We start from the raw sequence: 19,421 nt of genomic DNA on the forward strand, positions 1-19,421 counted from the left end.
GGACTGTGCCGGGCGCGGGGACTGATGCTTGTCATCCCAGCACTGTGGGAGGCCCAGGCAGGCGGATCACTTGAGGCCAGGAGTTCCAGACCAGCCTGGGCAACATGACAAGATCCCATCTCTACAAAAATACCAAAATTAGCCAGGCGTGGTGGCAGGTGCCTGTAGTCCCAACTATTTAGGAGGCTGAGGTGGGAGGACTGATTGAGCCCAGGAGGTCAAGGCTGCAGTAAGCTGTGATTGAACCACTGTACTGCAGCCTGGGTGACAGAATGAGACCCTGTCTCAAAAAAAAGTCAGACTTGGGAGTAACGTTCGGAGAAACTGGTTGGGGTTTTGGATGGGAAAAGTTTTGCCCCTGACTAGAAATGATGGGCCGGGCGCGGCGGCTCACGCCTGTAATCCCAGCACTTTGGGAGGCCAAGGCGGGCATCAAAGTCAAGAGATCAAGACCATCCTGGCCACCAGGGTGAAACCCCGTCTCTACTGAAAAAAAAATACAGGCCGGGCGCGGTGGCTCAAGCCTGTAATCCCAGCACTTTGGGAGGCCGAGACGGGCGGATCGCGAGGTCAGGAGATCGAGACCATCTTGGCTAACACGGTGAAACTCCGTCTCTACTAAAAATAGAAAAAAATTAGCCGGGCGAGGTGGCGGCGCCTGTAGTCCCAGCTACTTGGGAGGCTGAGGCGGGAGAAAGGCGTGAACCCGGGAGGCGGAGCTTGCAGTGAGCTGAGATCACACCACTGCGCTCCAGCCTGGGCAACAGAGCGGACTCCTTCCAAAAAAAAGCAAATATTAGCTGGTCATGGTGCAAGTGCCTGTAGTCCCAGTTACTAGGGAAGCTGAGGCAGGAGAATCACTTGAACCAGGTATGCAGAGGTTGCAGCGAGCTGAGATCGTGCCACTGTACTCCAGCCCTAGTAAGAGTAAGACTCTGTCTCAAAAAAAAAAAAAAAAGAAATGATGGAACATAGGTTCTTGTCCTGGAAAATCTGCCTTTCCTCTGCTCGGGATGGCTGCGTTCAGACACGAGGGTGCCTGTGGTCCCTGGCTGCCTGCTGAGTGCCTGCTGTGTACAGGCCCCACACCTTATAGCTCACGCGCATCCCAGGTGCCCTCTCATCCACTCTGAGACACAGGCAGAGGACACTGACAAGGCGTTCAGATGAGGAAGCAGTGCGGCTGGGGCTGGGAAATGGGGTGGGGGGCCGGGCTCCAGGTGGCAGCTACTGATGGGGCAGCTGTCAGAGTCAATCCCTTTGAAATGAAGTCTTTGTGTGGGGGAGCTGCAAAGCGGGAGGGCGGGACAGGGAGGGAGGAGGCCCTGGTGGGAAGGGCCCTGCAAGGCCTGCCCAGAGCACCAGGAGCTGGCTGGGACTGGAGACTGGCGCGGCTGGAGCTGCAGCTGCCTGGCAGAGGGGAAACTGAGGTGGGGGTGTGGCTCTGGGACAGACATCAGGGCAGGACATCCCTAGCAAGGGTCCACGGTCTGGCTGGGAGATGTGGACTAGCTGCAACGTGGGGCGGGGTTAAAGGTCTTCTAGGGTGGCCCTGGGGAGCACAGCTCTGCACCTGAACACCACCCCGGCCGCAGGCCTGCAGCGTCAGGAGCATGAGTGAGCAGGGAAGGGAGATGGAGGAGGAGGAGGGAGGCGGTGCTTCGGACACAGCGCCTATGCTGCCCCGGGGACCTCCTGACCACCAGGCCTCAGCCCTGCCGTGCCCAGGGTGGCCGGGGCCCCTGCTGCTGCCCGGCCGGCTGGTGGCCGGGCTCCTGCTGCACCTCCTGCTGCCCGCCACAGCCTTCCTGCTGGTGCTCCTGCCCGCAGCGGCCGTCGTCTACCTGGGATTCCTGTGCCACTCGAGGGTGAGCCTGTGCCCCATGGGCGGGAGACTAGCTGGGATCCTGGGGAGTGGGCGTGCCCTGCGGCTGAAGGTCACTGTGCCCCTTTCCAGTATTGCCCCTTGTCCTCGGAGACACATGTGCCCCTACCTGGCAGCCCCTTCTTCTCCGAAGCATCCCCACCAGCCACGGCCAAAAAAGAGCTTTTGTTTTTCACCCAAGGGACAGCTCTGTCCCCACCCCGAGGCCTCCCGGCCTCGTACCAGGGGCCACCAGGGCCTGGACAGCTGGGTGGGGGGTGGGGAGAGAACGGGGTTCCAGGAAAAGAAGATGAAAATGTTGTCAAGTTTCACTAACGCACAGCCCCCCCCCCCGTCCCTCCAACACACACGGCCCCTCCCAGGCCCTCCTGCCAGGGCGGGGCTTCCCCCCTGTGGAGTGGGCTGTGGCCTGGTCTGGGGGCGGGGGTTTAGGCAGATGGCCCCGGGCCCCTTTCTGCTGGCATGGGGGATGGCGCCAGCTGGTGATGGGACGGCGCAGGGGGACAGAACACGGCAGTGGGCGCTTTTTCTGAGCCTCCCCTCAAGGGACCCTGCTCGGCCCTTTACCTGCTGCGTCCCGGATCTCCCATTCACCCCTCAGCACTGCCTGGCCCACAGCGGCCCGCCCCTCCCCTCTCTCCGCCCCGCCCCTCCTTCGCCCAGGCCCTAATCCTTCATCCCTCCATCTCCCCCTCCCTCTCCCCACCCTGCTCAGCTCGCCCCGGCCCCTCTATCGCCCCGTCCCTGCTCTTTCATCTTCTCTATCTGCCACTCCTCTCTCCCGCCCTGCACCCTTCCATCTCCTTTTGCCGCGGCCTAGCATCTTTTCTCCCACCCCGCTCCCTCGCCCCTCCCCTCTCCACCCTGCTCCAGCCCACCCATCCCTCACCGTCCGGCCCTCACTGCCCCTTCATCACCCTGACCCACCCACCCCCTCTCCTCCACCCCTGCCCTCCATCACCCTGTCCCGCTCCCCTCCCGTCCATCATCCCGTCCCGCCCCCTCTCCTCCGCCCCCTCCTCTCCCTCCATCACCCTGTCCCGCTCCCTCTTCTCTCCCTTCCGGAAGCTCCACCACCCCGCCCGCCCCCTACTGACCGCCCGCCCGGCCCCCAGGTCCACCCCGCTCCCGGTCCCCGGTGCCGCGCGCTGTTCTCGGACCGCGGCTCCGCGGCGCTCATCGTGTTCGGGCTTCTCTCGCTGCCGCCGCTGCTGGTGCTCGCCTCGGCCGTCCGCGCCCGCCTGGCCCGGCGCCTCCGCCCGCTGCTGCCTCCGCCCGCTGGGACCCCCGGACCCCGCCGCCCCCCGGGGCGCCCCGACGGGGACGAGCAACTCTGCGCCTGGGTGTGACCCGGCGGCCGCTGCGAAACCCCGAGAGGCCTCCGAGCTCGCGCGGGACCCCATCGCGTGGCCCGGCCCGGGAAACTGAGGGTCGCGCCCGCTCCCCCTTCCTGGCTGCGCGCGCAGCGCTCCCGGCTACGACCCCGGCCTCCCCCGCCCGCAGCCCCGCCCCCGCCACGGAGTGCAGAGGAGAGGAGGGGAGGGGAGGGGAGGGGAGTGCAGGGGAGGGGAGGGCAGGGCAGAGCCCGGCAGGCGGCCCTCAGAGGAGGGGGTCAGGCCCCAGCCCCAAGGCCTCTCCCGTCTGCCCAGGTCCCGGCCTCCAGCGTCCAGGGCTCTGGGACTCCCAGGAGAGACGCCCACGCTCGGCCACGCCCAGGGTTCCAGAAGCCCACGGGTGGCGGCTGCAGGGCTCAGCCTGTGGCAGCCTCGCATTCAGACAGGCGCCAGCATCTGTGGGCTCTCTCAGGATGACTCTAAGATCTCACTGACTCTGGTGTTCCTCGGTCTCACCAGCACGTCCCAGCTGGGCCGAGCTCACACCCACCCTGTTTGGTGTAAGCCACAGGTCCACAACGTTCATCAGCTCCGGAAATCCCTCAACCATTATCTCCAGTTTCACCACGAATTCCTTCTCCATATCCTCACCGCTTCCTTTTTTACCCCCTCATCAAATTACTCTCTTCTGTCTAATCTGCTGATTAACTCATTCATTTTACCTTAAATTATTATGTTAACATATCCAGGCCAGGCACTATGGCTCACGTCTGTAATCCTAGCACTTTGGGACGACGAGATGGGTGGATCATCTGAGGCCAGGAGTTCGAGACAAGCCTGGCCAATATGGTGAAACCCCGTCTCTACTAAAAATACAAAAATTAGCTGGGCATTGTGGCGGGCACCTGTAACCCCAGCTACTTGGGAGGCTGATGCAGGAGAATCACTTGAACCCAGGAGGTGGAGTTTGCAGTGAGCCGAAATCGTGCCACTGCACTCCAGCCTGGACGACAAGAGCAAGACTCCATCTTAAAAACAAACAAACAAAAAAACAACAAAAATTAGCTGGCCATGGTGGTGCACACCTGTAGTCCCAGCTACTCAGGAGGCTGAGGCACAAGAATTGTTTAAACCCTGGAGGCAGATGTTGGAGTGAGCTGAGATGGCGCCACTGCACTCCAGCCTGCGTGACAAAGTGAAACTCCATCTCAAAAAAAAAAAAAAAGGGGAGGGGGTTAACATATCTAAAAGTTACATGTGATTCTGTTTTAGATTTGTCTGATCGCTTTTTATGGTCTCTTGGTACGTGCTTACTTTTTGGATTACAGTTTCCACTTCTTAAACATATTTTATATATAGTTATTTTATATTCTGTACTAAGTAATTCCAATTTCCTAGTCTTTAGGGGTCTAAATATGTGAGTGGTTGTTTCTACTGATTCTCATCAGTAGCATGGTGGTTCTCTGAACGTTTGGTAATGTCTAATCGTCAGCCGTTATCTGTGACAATTCTGAGGTCCAACTTGGAGATGCTTCCCTCCAGACTATTCCCCATTTCCAGGCGAGACCACCTTGGGCCCCCTCGGTGACCCTTGAGACCCCTGGTTTAGCAGCCCCTATGCAGAGAAGCATACTTGTTCGCTGGCCGCAGGCTGGGTCTTTGTCCCTGTGTGTGTCCAGTGAATTATCGGCTTTCCCAGCCACTTCCCTTCATCATCCGGGCCTCCACATTACTCTGTTTGTTTACTGAGAGAGAGTCTTGCTCTGCCGCCCAGGCAGAGTGCAGTGGTGAGCTCCTAGCTCCCTGCAGCCTCGACCTCCTGGGCTCAAGTGATCCTCCTGCCTCAGTCTCCCAAGTAGCTGTGACTACAGAGTGCACCACCACACCCAGCTAATTTAAAATTTTTTGTAGAGACGGGGTCTCATCATGTTGCCCAGGCTGGTCTCGAACTCCTGGGCACAAGCAATCCTCTCGCCTCGGCTTCCTAAAGTGTTGGGATTATAAGCATGAACCACCCGACCTGGCCTTATTTATTTTTGCTGTTTAATTTTGGGGGAGCCTTGGAGATATTTACTTTCTTGGAAGCCCAGCAGTCTATTAAAAATGTATGCTCATAGTAATTCATCCAGAAGCTGGTTGTTGCTGGAAGGCCTTTTAAGGGATCTAGTACATCATATTGCCAGCAGGGCTCAGCCTGTGACCAGCAAGGTCTGGGCTCCGTCTGGGGCCAGGGTCAAGGCTCAGCCTGTGATCAGGGTCGAGGCTCATTCCGTGGCCTTGAGCACAGCCTGGTGTGTGGCTGGGTTGAGTCCAGCAGAAGTCTCGGGGTTTTCCAGCCTCCATCCGAGTCCGACTTTGATGCCTTTCCTGGTCAGACAGGAGCTGGGCCAGTGGCCAAGCTGCCAGGATGGCTTCCCTGGGGCCACGGCTGCCTTCCTTCCCCTCCTGCCTGGGCTGGCTCTGGCCGCCACTAGGGGTTGAAGATGAGGGCTCTCCTGGGAAGCTCTTGGCTGAGCATCGCCTGGCCCCGGAGCCATGAAAACAACAGCTGGGCCTGGTGGGGGTGGGGAGGCTGAGTGGAGAGGCCAGCTCCCTTGCTGCTGGGCAGGGGCTTCTGTCCACAGCTGCCTCAGGCATTTGTTTCCAAAGGTGTTTCCAGCTTCCCAGGCCCACCCTGAGGTCCCGCACTGCCAGGGAGGTTGATGGCATGGAGCAGCGAAGCCCGGCCCCAGCCCCAGCTGCCGGATCAGCTCGCAGAGGAACACCTGTGGGGGCCTGTGGGCGGTTCAGAGGGGTGTGGGAACGCGCCTGTGGCAGGCCATAGCCCCGGATAGCAGAGGCCTGGCCTGCGGAAAAGAAGCAAGGAAGGGGTGATTCAGGAAGGCCAGAGCCCCTGTGCTGGGGCAGGGGCCCCAGCCCCTAGGACAGGACAGGCCCCACGTTGGAAGGCAGGGGCCCCACCCCCTAGGACTGAACAGACTCCCTGTTGAGGCCCCTGGGTTCTTCCCGGGACGGTCCTTGCCTGGCCTCTTTCATGGATCCTAAGCAGCTTCCTTATTGGCCACCATCTGGGAAGCCAGGAGGGGGGCATGAAATGAGGAGGAGGTGGGGGCCCCAGCCAGGGTGCCCCTCCTCAAGGCCCCAGGTATACAGTTGGCCTTTGCCCAGTCCTTCTAGCCCCTGCCAGGGAAGGACTCCACCTGGACCCCACGAATCTCTCCCAACTTTTGCCCAGCATGGCGCCCATGATCAAAACCCCGCTTCAGGGCCCTGGGTCCCCAGGCCGGCCCCCACCCTGAGGGCGCCTCTACACCCCTTCCCCCAGAGCCCCTCCCCCAGCCTGAGGGCCAGGAGCAGCCTCCTCTTCCTGCAGTCTCTCCCCTGGCCCAGGGGCCTGAACTCCTCGGGTGGAGGAGCTGAGCTGCAGGGTGGCTGTGGGGACCTCAGGGTGGCCATGGGGGCCTTGGGGTGGCCGTGGGGTGGCTGTGGGGGCCTTGGGGTGGCCGTGGGGACTATGGGGTAGCTGTGGGGGCCTCGGGGTGGCTGTGGGGACCTCTGCCTGGCGTTCTTTCCCAGTGGCTGGAGCCCCTGCCTTGGCCGAAAGGGAGCCCGGAGTGTGTGTGCCTGTGTGTGTCCCATCTGCGTCCCCATCATGCCTCATTCTGGGGCAGGGGTGCAGTAAGGGGCCCCGCCCCACTGGATGGAGCGAGCTTCCCACCTTGCCCCGTGTCATTTCCTGATTTGCAAAATATTTCCTGGGAGCACAGTTGTTGGCAAGCACAGCCTCAGACGGTGTGAACAGCTGGGGGGCCCCTCAGATGTGGCTCCCTCTGTCCCTCTGGCCTGTGCTGGCCTGCCCCTGCCCCCAGGCCTGTAAGCTGGGAAGGTTGTGGGGCAGGAACTCCCCAGGGTTAGTGGGCTGGTCTGAGGGCTAAGGCCCCTGCTCCCAGCCCCGCCCAACCTGCCTCTGGGGAGTCCCTCGTGTGTGGACATAGGTCAGTCCCTCCCTGCTGCCTCCTTCCGACCCTGGTCCAGGCCCCTGGGAGTTTTGGGTCTGCCCAGGGCTGTGGTCTGAGCCTGTCCTGACTGTGTCTAGGGAAGGAGCAGTGTGTCGTCCTCCTCTCCCTTTCGGGGAAGGATGTCCCAGGAGAGAGGCAAAGTGAGGGGACCCACACAAGGAAGGGGCCCTGCTATTGGGAAACCCTGGGTCATTCAGGCCTGTTACTCTCTGGCTCCCACGGGGCCGGGCTCTGTTCTCACTGCGGCGAACCTCCTGCCCACACCGAGGCCAGCAGCAGCCTCCACCCGGCTTCTGAATGCCGCACTCAGGAGCCCAGCCACCCCTCCCAAAGGCCCCCAGCCTGCTCTGCCCCTGCTGTCCCGGTGCAGGGCCCTCCTGCCCACCAAACCCTGGTCTCAGTACTCGAGGTTCCTTCTCTCTGCCCGGAAGCCTCTTCCTCGAGCACCCTTGCGTGTGAGTCCCCAGTGACCCCCCGTTCTCATAGGGAAAACAAGTAGACCATATCTTTCCTAGCTGGTCACGGCCCACCCCTCCTAGCCTGGCAGTGCTGGCCCGGCGCCTGTGTGTCCCCAGCGCTGAGGCTGGCGTGCGGCTGTGCCCAGCACACAGATGAGGGATGGATGGACAGATGCAGATGGTGCGGCTCCCGCCCCCTACTCAGGCTGCTACCCGCCACCCCAGCTGCTGCTGGCACAGGGGACTGAGTGGGGTCAGCTCTGGGGCCAGAGGGGCAGTCCTGGGCTCCTGGGAAGTGAAAAGTGACCCCAGGACCTGTCTTTGACTCCAGTGAGCAGGCTGAGTCTAGGAGCTGGGTGGGCCCTGCTCTCTTGGTGACCCCGGCTCTGCCCCACTTACTGTTATGGGGTGGGGTCCCGGGCTCAGGCACACCCCAGAGCAGTGCCTCAGGCCCGCACTGCTGCCCCTCACCGCCCCTTCCATCTGTTCCAATGTGTGCTTGAGTACATTTATGAGATACAGGAAAACAGCAACCAAAGGCGCTGGGTGCGGGCCTGGGCGTTCTGCCCTCGGCTTGGGTCAGGGGTGGGGTCACAGGCTTCAGGAGTTGCCCTTTTCCCCAGGGTCAAACATGACCACAGCCAGCTGGGGACAAAAGGCCCTTCTTCTTCTGCAGAAGCCTGGATTGTGCGGAGGAGGGAGCATTCCCAAAGGCGGGTGGGGGCAGGGCGGTGCCCGGGCGAGAGCAGCGTCCCCAGCTTCCCGGAACCCCCTCCACCTGCCTGCAGACAGACCGGCAGGGCAGGCCGGCTCCGGGAAGTGAGGCACAAGGACTCCCACAGCCCAGGCCCAGACCGTGGGGGCAGGGTGGCCGCAGCCACACCAGGCTGCTCCCCACCCCGTGGGGCCCAAGGCCACCATGATCAGACAGGGGCTATGCCTGCAGGAGGCAGAAGGCTTGGGGCCAGGAGCCACTGTGATCTGGCCTGACCCGTCCTTGCCCTGCCTATCTTACCCCGGACCCTTCTCCCTGGAGAGTGGAGAGTTCCGGCTGTTATATTTGTGCTTCCTCTGGTGTCTGCCTCAAGTCCGGCCCGGGCCCTGACACTGCACCTCTGGCTGACCCCATGCTCTCTGAGACCCTCTGTCCACGTCCTTCCTCTGCGGTGGAGACAGCGGGTGGAGGGCAGGACATAGGAATGAGTCCTGAAGGCTGAGGAGCAGGGGGAGAGTTGATGGGGAGGGTCTCCTAGCAGGAGGGACTCCAGGCAGAGCTGGGAGCAAGGCAGGTGGCTGAGCTCGGCCCAGGCTGGGTGGAGGCCAGGCCTCCTGTGCCTTCTCCCGCTGACGGCGAGCTGAAGGGAGGAGGGCGGCAGCTTCCTTGAGGGCCTGAGTCACAGCCAAGAAGACCCACTCACTTTTTCCAGAAGTGCGGGAAACTTCCCCGTCAGCCCAGCAGGGCAGGCTGAGGTGTGACTGTGGCCCGCCTGCTGGGCAGGGGTGGGGGACGAGCAGGTCACTGGCTGTGAGCCTCCCCAGGGTGGGGGACCCTTGGCCCAGCTCCCTGCTTGACTACCTGGGTGTGCCCCCGCAGGGTCTGCAGCCAGCTTCCGGTCAGACTTCAGGTCCTCCAGCGGCTGTGGCCTTGAGCGTCATCTCCACAGCAGCCCCTGTGTACTGGGGGCTGGGGGGCCTGGTAAGGCCCCTCGGAGTGGCACAGCTCGCACTCTGGGGACCCAAAGTCCCCCCACCAGGCCCAGGCGGAAGCACAAGGCATTTCTGGTCCCAGCGGAGGCCTGAGGTCTGTGGAGCCCAGCCAGCACCTCCACTGCCAAGATCCCTGGCAGGGGGGGCGGGGGGCGCCGGCGGGGACACAGCTCTCCCTTGTTCCTGCCGCCAGCTCCTCAGACTCAGCCTGCCGCTTCCTTTTTTAGGCAAAGTCGAGCGCTGGCCGCTCGTCTGCACGCCCCGCGGTGTCTCACCTGCCTGAAAGGGAGGAAGGAAGCCCATGGAGCCCCATCCGTTCTCCTGCGGGGCATCCTCCAGGAGAGGGTGGGGAAGGAGGGGACATCCTGGCAGACACACCCCCATCCCCCGCCCCCCAGCTCTGAGCTGAGGAGGCCCAGGGAGAGTGCCATGGCTACTGGAGGGAGGGCTGGGGTGGGGTTCTCCTGTCCAGGGGATACTGCTGGCCCAGCCCCACCTGAGCGAGGGAAATCTGCCCTGGGGGCCTCAGGACACCCCCTGCAGCCAGCCACCTCTAGTCTGGGCCTCGCCAAGACCCCAAGACCCAAGAGCTCCTGGCTCACCAGTGGGCCCCTCCAGTCCTGCCGGGGGTGTTTCTTGGGTCCTGGAGTCTGGGCCCCTCATTGAGTAGGGTATATGGGTAACAGGCCCAGTGTGGTCCCACTGGACAGGGCCTGAACCAACCATCTCCCACTCCCATGCCTCTTCCTCCAAGAAGCCCAGGTGGGGTGGGAGCTTCGAGTCTCTCTCAAATTCCTGTCTTCTGTCCCCTTTCAAGGCACTGTGTCCTTCTAAGTCCCAACCCATGGCCCTTCCAATCTCCGCTGGTCAGTCCCTAGGACACGTATCCTATTCCTCCAGACACCCACCGGCCTCCAGCTCTGTGGCCAAGGTGAAACCAGGCTCTGGACGTTTTCTGGTGCCACCGCCAGCCCCTGGGGTTCTCTTGGGTCTGGCTGCAGGGACCCCAGCACCCACAGTCACGGCAGTGGTGGGCATGGGGAGGGCCTAGCCTGGTACCTCCCTGCTCCGCTCCTGCGGCTGGGGGTCAGAGAGGGGTGGAGAGCGCCGGCCGCACAGCCTCGGCCGGGAGGGGAGACTGGAGTGTGTGTGTGTGCGTGCCCACGCGTGCATGCCTCCGTCGTATCTCGGCTGGTGCTGCGTGTCCCTGCGTGTCGGGGTCCGCTGGTGCGCCTCTCCGGGGTTTGTGCACGTGGCCCTCCGCTGGCGCAAGAGGGCGTGGGCGTGACCTCGGCGTGGGTGTGGCCGTTCGGGGCGGGGCCTCCAGGGGGCGGGGCCGGCCTGGTCCGCGCGGTGACGCGCCCTGCAGCCGCGAGCGAGCGAGCGAGAGAGCCAGCGAGCTGCCGAGCCCCGTCCGTCGCGCGCGATGCTCCCCTGGACGGCGCTCGGCCTGGCCCTGAGCTTGCGGCTGGCGCTGGCGCGGAGCGGCGCGGAGAGCGGTGAGTGCGGCAGACGGCCGGGCCGGGATTGGGGCCCCTGGTGCCCGCTCTGTGCCGCTGCCCGCGCAGGGCCGTCGCTGTCCCCAGCTCCGAGCTGGCGGGCGGGCTGGGAGGCTGCGGGAGCCGGGCGGGGCGCGGGCGTGGGCGTGGGCGGAGCGTCCTGCTCACCTGAGGCGGGCGGCCCAGGTGCTCCAGGCGACACCGTCCGTGAGCGCCGGGGCGTAGGGGCCGGCCCGGCCCGCATTTCTGCGGGATCGCAGGCCTGGACAGGAAGAGGGAGATGTCTGTCGAGGGGGCACCTCGCCTCAGTTTCCCTACCCTTGCAAAGGCGCTCAGTGGAGGGATGGTAGGGAAATTGGAGTCGCCCCACCGCACTGGAGAAAACCGCAAGGCCGGGACTAGAATTGAGGCACGCTGGTCCCTGGCTTGGTGCGGAGGGGTGGTGTGGGGGGCATCAGCCTCCACCCCGGGGGTGCCGGGAGGAAGGGGGAAGCCTGCGAGGGGTTGATCGGGCTTTCAGGCTGCTTGGGGGTGTGTGTCTTGTGTGGGTCCAGGTGGGCTGGTGGATGGAGGCCAGGGGAGGGGACACCATCTGGTAAGTGGGGTCTGGGCTCCAGCCAGGCCATCCGGCGGGGTCATTGCTCTGCCTCCTACACCTTCCCCTGCTGCTGTGTGCCTGCCCACGGTGCCTCACCTGGAGGCTGAGCTGCGTGGCTGAACTCCAGCCTCGGGCTGCTCCTCTGAAAGCCATGCCTGGAGGGAGCAGCGCCATGGCTCAGGCCTGTCCTGGGGACCTAGGCCAGGACACCTGTTCCACCTGCTTGCAGCGTCGGTCAGGAATGGGAAGGTGTGGGGGCTTGGAGCGGGGAGTCGTGCTCTCACAGACGGGATAACACCAGCGCAGAGAGAGCTGTAGGTCCCATGGCCAGTATGCAGAGTGAAAGCCCCAAAAGTACAGGCCTCTTGCTTGGCTTAGAGTTCCTCTTTCCCCCAACCTAGGACCTTTGGGGGAGGGCAAGCACCCACCTAAGGAAAGCTGAGGCCCTGGGGGACCCTGCCTTGCTGTGGGGCTGTCTGGGGGGCCCACACCTGAGGCTGAGCATTCCTCCTTTCCCCCAGGTCCACCAGCATCAGCCCCCCGAGGGGACCTGATGTTCCTGCTGGACAGCTCGGCCAGCGTGTCTCACTACGAGTTCTCCCGGGTTCGGGAGTTTGTGGGGCAGCTGGTGGCTCCACTGCCCCTGGGCACTGGGGCCCTGCGTGCCAGCCTGGTGCACGTGGGCACTCGGCCGTACACTGAGTTCCCCTTCGGCCAACACAGCTCAGGCGAGGCTGCCCAGGATGCTGTTCGCGCTTCAGTCCAGCGCATGGGTGACACTCACACTGGCCTGGCGCTGGCATATGCCAAGGAACAGCTCTTTGCTGAAGCAGCAGGTGCCCGGCCAGGAGTGCCCAAGGTGCTGGTGTGGGTGACAGATGGCGGCTCCAGCGACCCTGTGGGACCCCCCATGCAGGAGCTAAAAGACTTGGGCGTCACCGTGTTCATCGTCAGCACCGGCCGAGGCAACTTTCTGGAGCTGTCAGCTGCTGCCTCAGCCCCTGCCAAGAAGCACCTGCACTTTGTGGACGTGGATGACCTGCACATCATCGTCCAAGAGCTGAGGGGCTCCATCCTCGGTAGGTGGGAGGAGGCAGGGCCCAGGGATCCCTAGCTGGGAGCTGCAGGAGGAGAGGCTGGGTTGAGACTTTGGGAATATCTCATGTCCCCAGAACAGCGGCCAGGGCCTCCGGGGCTGTGGTACCCCTAGGGTGCAGGGCTCAGTGATGCAGCTTCTCTGTGCACGCTCTCCACCGGCTGACCCATGCGCCCTGCTGAGATGAGGGCTTGAGTAGCCACCTCCAAGTGTAGCTCCCTGCTGACGGGTCCAGCCCAGACCTCGAGGCCCCATGGAGTGCAGAGCCCAGGTGTAGGCCCAGGAAGAAGCTCGCGAGTCTGGGGACTCTGCAGATGGGCAGCATGTGCTCCTGGGCATGCCCACCATACCTGGAGAGGGGAGAGCCAGAAAGGTCAGGGACTGCCCCCTAGAGAGCACAGGGTACCTCTCCTGGGTCGGGACAGCCACCGAGGGCTTTGAACAGGTTCGGACTGCAGGCCTACCGTGAGGATTTCCTGAGAGGCCAGGCCAGGGAAGGCCTGAGGCAGGAGCTGAGCAGCTCCCATTGGCTTTTTTCTGGACATCTCTGCCCCAGCCAAGCCCTGAAGGAGTTGAGGCTGGAGATGAGGAAACTGGCCACTGGCTCAGCCTGCTGTAGCCACTGAAAAATACCACTAAGCCCGGGGATCTCACCAAGTCTCGTCTGTGGGTTAATCATCCACCCAGAGCCGGAAGGGGTTGGACTGTGGGTTGGAGAGGGGTGGACGGCCAGCCCCAAGGTTTCGCCAGGGACGTCTGACCCCTAGTGGCCCCAGGGTCACCCAGTGCAGCTGTGCCTGGAGGGGACCAGAAGGAAAGACTGCCTTAAGTAGCTGGAAAGGAAAAGCTTGAGGCTGCAGTGCAGAGGGGCCAGGCAGCAGGGTGGGGGCTCCTGGGAAAGAGGCTGGGTCTGAGGGTGGGGGTGGGAAGAAAGTAGCACAGACCCAGCACTACAGGAGGAAGATCCTGATAGCTTTAACCCAGCGCAGACATTTATGAGCCTCGCCACAGCAGGTCACTCAGAGGGCTATGTGGGGCTTGGTGTCAAGGGCCCAGTAGTCCCCCTCTGGAGTACCCCACCCCACGCTCTCCTGGGGACCCGGGGCAGGCAGCGCCTCCAGAATCCCAGGGCCTGCCCCTGTGATCTCCCATCTCCTGGCTGCAGCTCAGAGAGCCGGGCTGACCTCAGACCCGGGCCTGGCCACTCAGGCTGGGGCTGGTCCTCTGCTCTCAGGTACCACCGTGGACCCTGCTGTCTTTGAGGACCTTTGTTCTGGTCACTGATCTAGCCACTGCACCTCTCCACAAAGGACTGGGTTTGGGCTGAGGGAGGCAGGGGCGCTTCTGACAGGGCGTGAGGGGGCTGCACCCCCTTCCTCAGTCCTCCCCCAGCCAAGGCACGTTCTAAGAATCCCCAGCATCTGCGGGGCATGGCTCCAGCAGCTCCTTGGCTGCGGGGCCCCGTCTTTCCTAGTGGGGCCTCCAATCTCCAGATCTTCCCCATCAGCCAGGGCCGCCCTCCAGGAGCAGAGGAGGAACTGACCGCTGCCCCCCGACCCCCTGCACCACCCACAGATGCGATGCGGCCGCAGCAGCTGCGTGCCACGGAGATCACGTCCAGCGGCTTCCGCCTGGCCTGGCCGCCCCTGCTGACCGCAGACTCGGGCTACTACGTGCTGGAGCTGGTGCCCAGTGCCCAGCCGGAGGCTGCGAGACGCCAGCAGCTGCCGGGGAACGCCACGGACTGGACCTGGGCCGGCCTCGACCCAGACACGGACTACGACGTGGCGCTGGTGCCTGAGTCCAACGTGCGCCTCCTGAGGCCCCAGCAACTGCGGGTGCGCACGCGGCCGGGTGAGGCAGGGCCGGGGGCTGGGCCGGCCCCCACCCAGCTCGCCGCCCTCCCCGCCCCGGAGGAGGCCGGCCCGGAGCGCATCGTCATCTCCCACGCCCGGCCGCGCAGCCTCCGCGTGAGCTGGGCCCCAGCGCTGGGCGCAGCCGCCGCGCTCGGCTACCACGTGCAGTTCGGGCCGCTGGGGGGCGGGGCGGCGCAGCGCGTGGAGGTGCCCGCGGGCCACAACTGCACCACGCTGCAGGGCCTGGCGCCAGGCACCGCCTACCTGGTGACCGTGACCGCCGCCTTCCGCTCGGGCCGCGAGAGCGCGCTGTCCGCCAAGGCCTGCACGGCCGCCGGCCCGCACCCACGACCACGCCCCTTGCCCCGTGCTTCGACCCCGGGGACCGCGAGCCGTGAGCCGTAAGCCGGCATCCCCGCCCTGCCGAGAGGCCCGGCGCCGACCCGAGGGCCCCTGTGTCCCGAACCCGGTGCGGAGGCGCCCAGCTCGGGAGAAGGGTGCAGGCCCGGCCTTTCCCCACGCGGACTCCGCACGACCCCGGCCCTCTCCCTGTGGCCACAGGGCTTCCCCGCCTGGCGCCTGCCCTCCAGGGCTGGGGCCTCGCCTGGTGGGACCGCGCAACAGTTCTGGCCCCATCCCCGCCCCGAGTCAGGCGTGGTATCGGCTCGTGGGTGGTGTTGAGAGCATCAGACCCGGGACTGTCCAGGGAGGAGCCCCGGTCAGACTCCCACGTGTGAAGACTCGGCCCCAGGTGGCAAGGGCTGGCCTGGGGTGGGCAGCTTGGGCCCTGGACGCTGATAGGAAGTGGAAGGGGAATCGCGGGGGAAGCTGGCCCAGGTCAGGTCCCCAAAGGCTTCTGAAGAAAAGGAAGGGCAGGTAGGGGCACCTGGACGCTGGTGGTGTGGCCAGGATGCTCAGCCAGCCAGGAGGGCATCGCCTGCTGGGGACGGTGGCCCTGCCTTCATGCCCAAGACACCAGCTGGGTCCAGCTAGCAGCCACTGGGAATCAGAGGAATGGGGCAGAGCCGGGCATTCAGGACCTTGAGGACAGGTGACCCCACCCACCCACCTCCACGGTCAGGCCCCGGGACCGCACTGACAGGAAGCCTTGTGTGGGAGTGCTTCCCAGGGGCTGCAGGGACCACGCTCTCCAGGGAGGCCCCAGCGACCACACCATCTTTTGGCTGTGAGAGGTCTCACCCCTGGGCCACATCCTGTCACTACTCACTACCCTGGGGCCCGCGGGCGAGTTGCCCAGGGTGGGGATGCCTAGCCAGGCACACTCCCTGCCCGGCCTAGTCCTTGGCTCCCAGGACTGGCGTCACGCAATGCTCACCTCCCCTCTTCCCCACTAACGTCCCAGACTTTAAAATTCAGTAAATCAGATGTACACCGAGCCTGCAGTCTCCTCAGGATGCTTTTCTCCTCCACAAATAGCAGCCACGGACAGGACAGCTTGTGAAGTTCTTCTCTGCTCTTTGGGGTGTCCGGGCAGAGGAGGTGGAGCTGTCCCCTCCCAGTGCCAGGCCTCGTTGGTCCCCCTGTGCACCTTTTATTCAGAGAGCCTGGGCCCCCTTCCTGTGGGGCTGCGCCCAGGGCAGGTGGCTGGAATGCAGAGGACAAGGGGGCTGGGGCCTCTGCAGGGCCATTCCCACCACAGCCTCTGCCACGACCCATAGCCCTGGGCCCAGCCACATGCAGGCTCCCTCTGCTGGCAAAGCCGCACCCTGCACTGCGTGGGGTCCACTGCCCCTTTCCCCAGGTGGACTCACGTGACCCCAGGAACTGCAGCACTGAGGTGGTCTCAGTCCCTCCCTCAGACCTGGTGGGCGTTGTGCCAGGGGCCTCCTTTGGGACAGCTGGCCTTGGCACTGTCTCCCGAGAACCCAGCTCTGTGCATCCCATGGCCCCACCAGACACCCAAGTCCGCACCACCCACCAGCTGGGTGTGGTGACCATTCGTGGGGGGCTGGCTGGGGTCAGGCTCACCACACAGAGTTTGCCCTCCGGTGTGATTATAAGTGAGACACAGGAGGCCCCCCTGCCTGTGTGTGCAGGAGGTGTCTGTGGGGGGGGGGCCCAGCTGGCTGGACTTCGGGTTTCTCCTGAGCTCCCCTCAGCCCCCAAGTCAGGCCACGGAGGCCCGAGCAGGACCCAGGGGCTGTGCGTGTCACTGCAGATGGCGTGCTCACAACTGCACTGCTGGTCAGCAGGTGGCCAGGGTCTCAGGCTCAGGTCTCCGGTCCCACCTCCTGTCGAGGGGTAGACTTCCCTTCATGCAGCCCCTGCCCCCTACCCCATTCTCCAGGGTGATGGCAGATCTGAGCCCACGGTCACCTGAGAGGAGATGTCCCAGGCCCAGCTCACGGAGTGCCCTGTGGGTGGCAGCGGGGCACCAGGGGCTCATTCCTGATGGCCTCGGTGGCTTCTGTGGACGACTCAGACTCACATGAGAAGCTGGGAGGGGCTCCAGCTCTGCAGTCCCCAGAGGGCAGAGCGGTGGCCCTGGCCACAACCCTGCTCCCCACATACCCGTCTGGCAGAGGCTGTACCTCCCTTCTGCTCACCTCTGCACACCAAGGGCCAGCACAGCACAAGTCCTCCCAGAGAGGGTGAAAGGCACTGCCGCCTCCATCTCCGTGTCAAGGAATGTCCCTTCCAGAGGCCCTCGTCTGGGAAGTGCTGTCCCTTATGTACCCTCAGGCATTTTGAAGTCTTTGAATCTGTACCAAGTCTGCAAACGACTCTGGCCCCGGCGTGCTCCTTCCAGGCCTCTGTGAACCTGCGGTCCCGTGGCTCCTCCAGCTCCCCCGACACAATCCTGGCCCCGACTCAGTCCACTCAGGGTGCAGTGCAGAGGCTGACACCCGCCAGGACTTCCTTGCCAAGGGCCTGACCACATCACGAGGCCACTGCACGCTTTTCGACATGCACCTGGAAATCAGGAAGGGCCATCCTGCGGTTGCTTCTAGTTGAGACAAGAAGAGCGACAAGATTGTGATCCACGTGACAGGTGTTCAGAAGGCCAGGGGCGGGCAGGGCTGGGGAGAGCCCTGGGCACTTTGAGGAGACCCCGAAGGGAGGCTGCTCCCACATCTGAAGAGAACCAACCTGAGGATTTCACGCTGGCTGCGTGCCAGACCAGTCCCTGATAGGTTGTGCAAGGTCCTTTGCTGGATAGCCCATTGCTGGCCACTGAAAGGAGAGGCAGACATTCGGGTCCATGCCTCCATGAGCGATGACAGAGCAGCAGCTCTCCAGCATGTGCAACTCTGCAGACATGCCGGGCGTGGTGGCTCACGCCTGTAATCTCAGTGCTTTGGGAGGCCAAGGCGGGTGGATCACGAGGTCAGGAGTTCAAGACCAGCCTGGCCAAGATGGTGAAACCCCGTCTCTACTAAAAATACAAAAAAATTAGCCGGGTGTGGTGGCACACACCTGTAATCCTAGCTACTCCAGAGGCTGAAGCAGAGAATTGCTTAAACCTGGAGGGGCGGAGGTTGCAGTGAGCCGAGTTCCCACCACCGCACTCCAACCTGGGCAACAAAGCAAGACTCCAACTCAAAAAAAGAAGATAAAAAAAGAAACTCGGCCGGGCGCGGTGGCTCAAGCCTGTAATCCCAGCACTTTGGGAGGCCGAGGCAGGCGGATCACGAGGTCAGGAGATTGAGACCATCCTGGCTAACACGGTGAAATCCCGTCTCTACTAAAAAAATACAAAAAACTAGCCGGGCGAGGTGGCGGGCGCCTGTAGTCCCAGCTACTCAGGAGGCTGAGGCAGGAGAATGGCGGGAACCCGGGAGGCGGAGCTTCCAGTGAGCAGAGATCCGGCCACCGCACTCCAGCCTGGGTGACAGAGCGAGACTCCGTCTCAAAAAAAAAAAAAAAAAAAAACTCTCCAGAGAGAGCTGTTCACGAGAAGCCAGACAGAGGCCTGGGGTCTCAGTCCAGATTTCTAGGAAGTGGGGTGGCCACGCGTGGGGCACGCTGCTGGGAACCACCTAGGGAAGCTGGTTGCCGCCCTGTTTCATGGTGACAGTAATAAACCAAGTCAAATCCCCGAGGCACAGCCCACATGACAGCCTCCCGCCAGAGAGGGGACAGTTTAGGATGATCAGCTCCAGGGCAGTAGCTGTGTGTTTCCTGCTTTTTTTTTTTTTTTTTTTTTGGAGACAGAGTCTTGTTCTGTCACCCAGGCTGGAGTGCGGTGGTGCGATCTCAGCTCACTGCAACCTCTGCCTCCCAGGTTCAACTGATTCTCCTGCCTCAGCCTCCTGAGTAGCTGTGATTACAGGTGCCACCATGCTCGGCTAAATTTTGTATTTTTAGTAGAGACAGGGTTTCTCCATGTTGGTCAGGCTGGTCTTGAACTCCTGACCTCAGGTGATCAACCGCCTCGGCCTCCCAAAGTGCTGGGATTACAGGCGTGAGCCACCACTCCTGGCAAAAATTTTTAAGGAATGGGGGTCTTCCTATGTTACCCGGGCTGTTCTCAAACTCCTGACCACAAAGGATTCTCTTGCCTTGGCCTTCCACAATGCTGGGGATGCAGACAGGAGCCACCATGCCGGCCTGGCACTGCCGCTTCCGTTTGCCTCTCATGAATCAGTGCACTTTGAGGAGTGTTGGCAGGGGCTGACCGGTTTCAGGGAGCCCTATGGAGAACCGTGAGCCCTGTGGCTGGAGCTGGTGTCTGTTTAGCTAATAAAGTCACACAGGTGCCTCACTGCCGTGTCTATTTGCTGATGCTACGTGGGGTTTCAGGGGCCTCCTAGCTTCCTCCTGGGGTCAAAGGTGACAGAAGAGGCAGAGGCTGGAGCTTTCTGGAGAATTTACTGACCACAGCGTGGTGCACTTGACATCAGGCGCCCGCCATGGCCGGGCCGGGGTCTGAATGCTGCCCGGGACCAGCTGCCTGCGCTCCAGCAGCCCCTCCCTCCTGAAGGCCAGGTCCCCCGAGAAGAACGAG

The 19,421-nt window shown here is 63.1% G+C and overlaps 2 protein-coding genes across 3 annotated transcripts; both read left to right on the top strand.

The window, feature by feature from the left end:
* Nucleotides 1–1,613: 1,613 nt before the first annotated feature.
* Nucleotides 1,614–3,234, top strand: TMEM88B (transmembrane protein 88B). The gene is made up of 2 exons (XM_025386819.1): nt 1,614–1,868; nt 3,001–3,234. The coding sequence occupies exons 1-2, from the start codon at nt 1,614–1,616 to the stop codon at nt 3,232–3,234; spliced, it is 489 nt and encodes a 162-aa protein (XP_025242604.1).
* A 7,371-nt stretch (nt 3,235–10,605) lies between these two features.
* On the top strand, nt 10,606–15,849 carry VWA1 (von Willebrand factor A domain containing 1). Of its 2 annotated transcripts, none has more exons than XM_025386590.1 (3): nt 10,606–10,902; nt 12,022–12,579; nt 14,172–15,849. In XM_025386590.1, the coding sequence occupies exons 1-3, from the start codon at nt 10,830–10,832 to the stop codon at nt 14,855–14,857; spliced, it is 1,317 nt and encodes a 438-aa protein (XP_025242375.1). In that variant the 5' UTR covers nt 10,606–10,829; the 3' UTR covers nt 14,858–15,849. The 2 variants fall into 2 exon arrangements, with proteins under 2 accessions (XP_025242375.1, XP_025242381.1); XM_025386596.1 differs by having other exon boundaries at nt 10,778–10,902; nt 12,417–12,579; nt 14,172–14,766.
* Nucleotides 15,850–19,421: the final 3,572 nt, after the last annotated feature.

This window comes from Theropithecus gelada, chromosome 1, assembly GCF_003255815.1.
Source record: "Theropithecus gelada isolate Dixy chromosome 1, Tgel_1.0, whole genome shotgun sequence".
NCBI lineage: Eukaryota > Metazoa > Chordata > Mammalia > Primates > Cercopithecidae > Theropithecus > Theropithecus gelada.

What these genes read in the sequence shown, in the direction of transcription:
- VWA1 (XM_025386590.1), top strand. Translation starts at nt 10,830, where the DNA reads ATGCTCCCCTGGACGGCGCTCGGCCTGGCCCTGAGCTTGCGGCTGGCG. An exon ending in GCGGAGCGGCGCGGAGAGCG is followed by an intron (nt 10,903 to 12,021) that starts GTGAGTGCGGCA and finishes CCTTTCCCCCAG; the next exon opens with GTCCACCAGCATCAGCCCCC. An exon ending in GCTGAGGGGCTCCATCCTCG is followed by an intron (nt 12,580 to 14,171) that starts GTAGGTGGGAGG and finishes CACCACCCACAG; the next exon opens with ATGCGATGCGGCCGCAGCAG.
- TMEM88B (XM_025386819.1), top strand. Translation starts at nt 1,614, where the DNA reads ATGAGTGAGCAGGGAAGGGAGATGGAGGAGGAGGAGGGAGGCGGTGCT. An exon ending in GATTCCTGTGCCACTCGAGG is followed by an intron (nt 1,869 to 3,000) that starts GTGAGCCTGTGC and finishes CCCGGCCCCCAG; the next exon opens with GTCCACCCCGCTCCCGGTCC.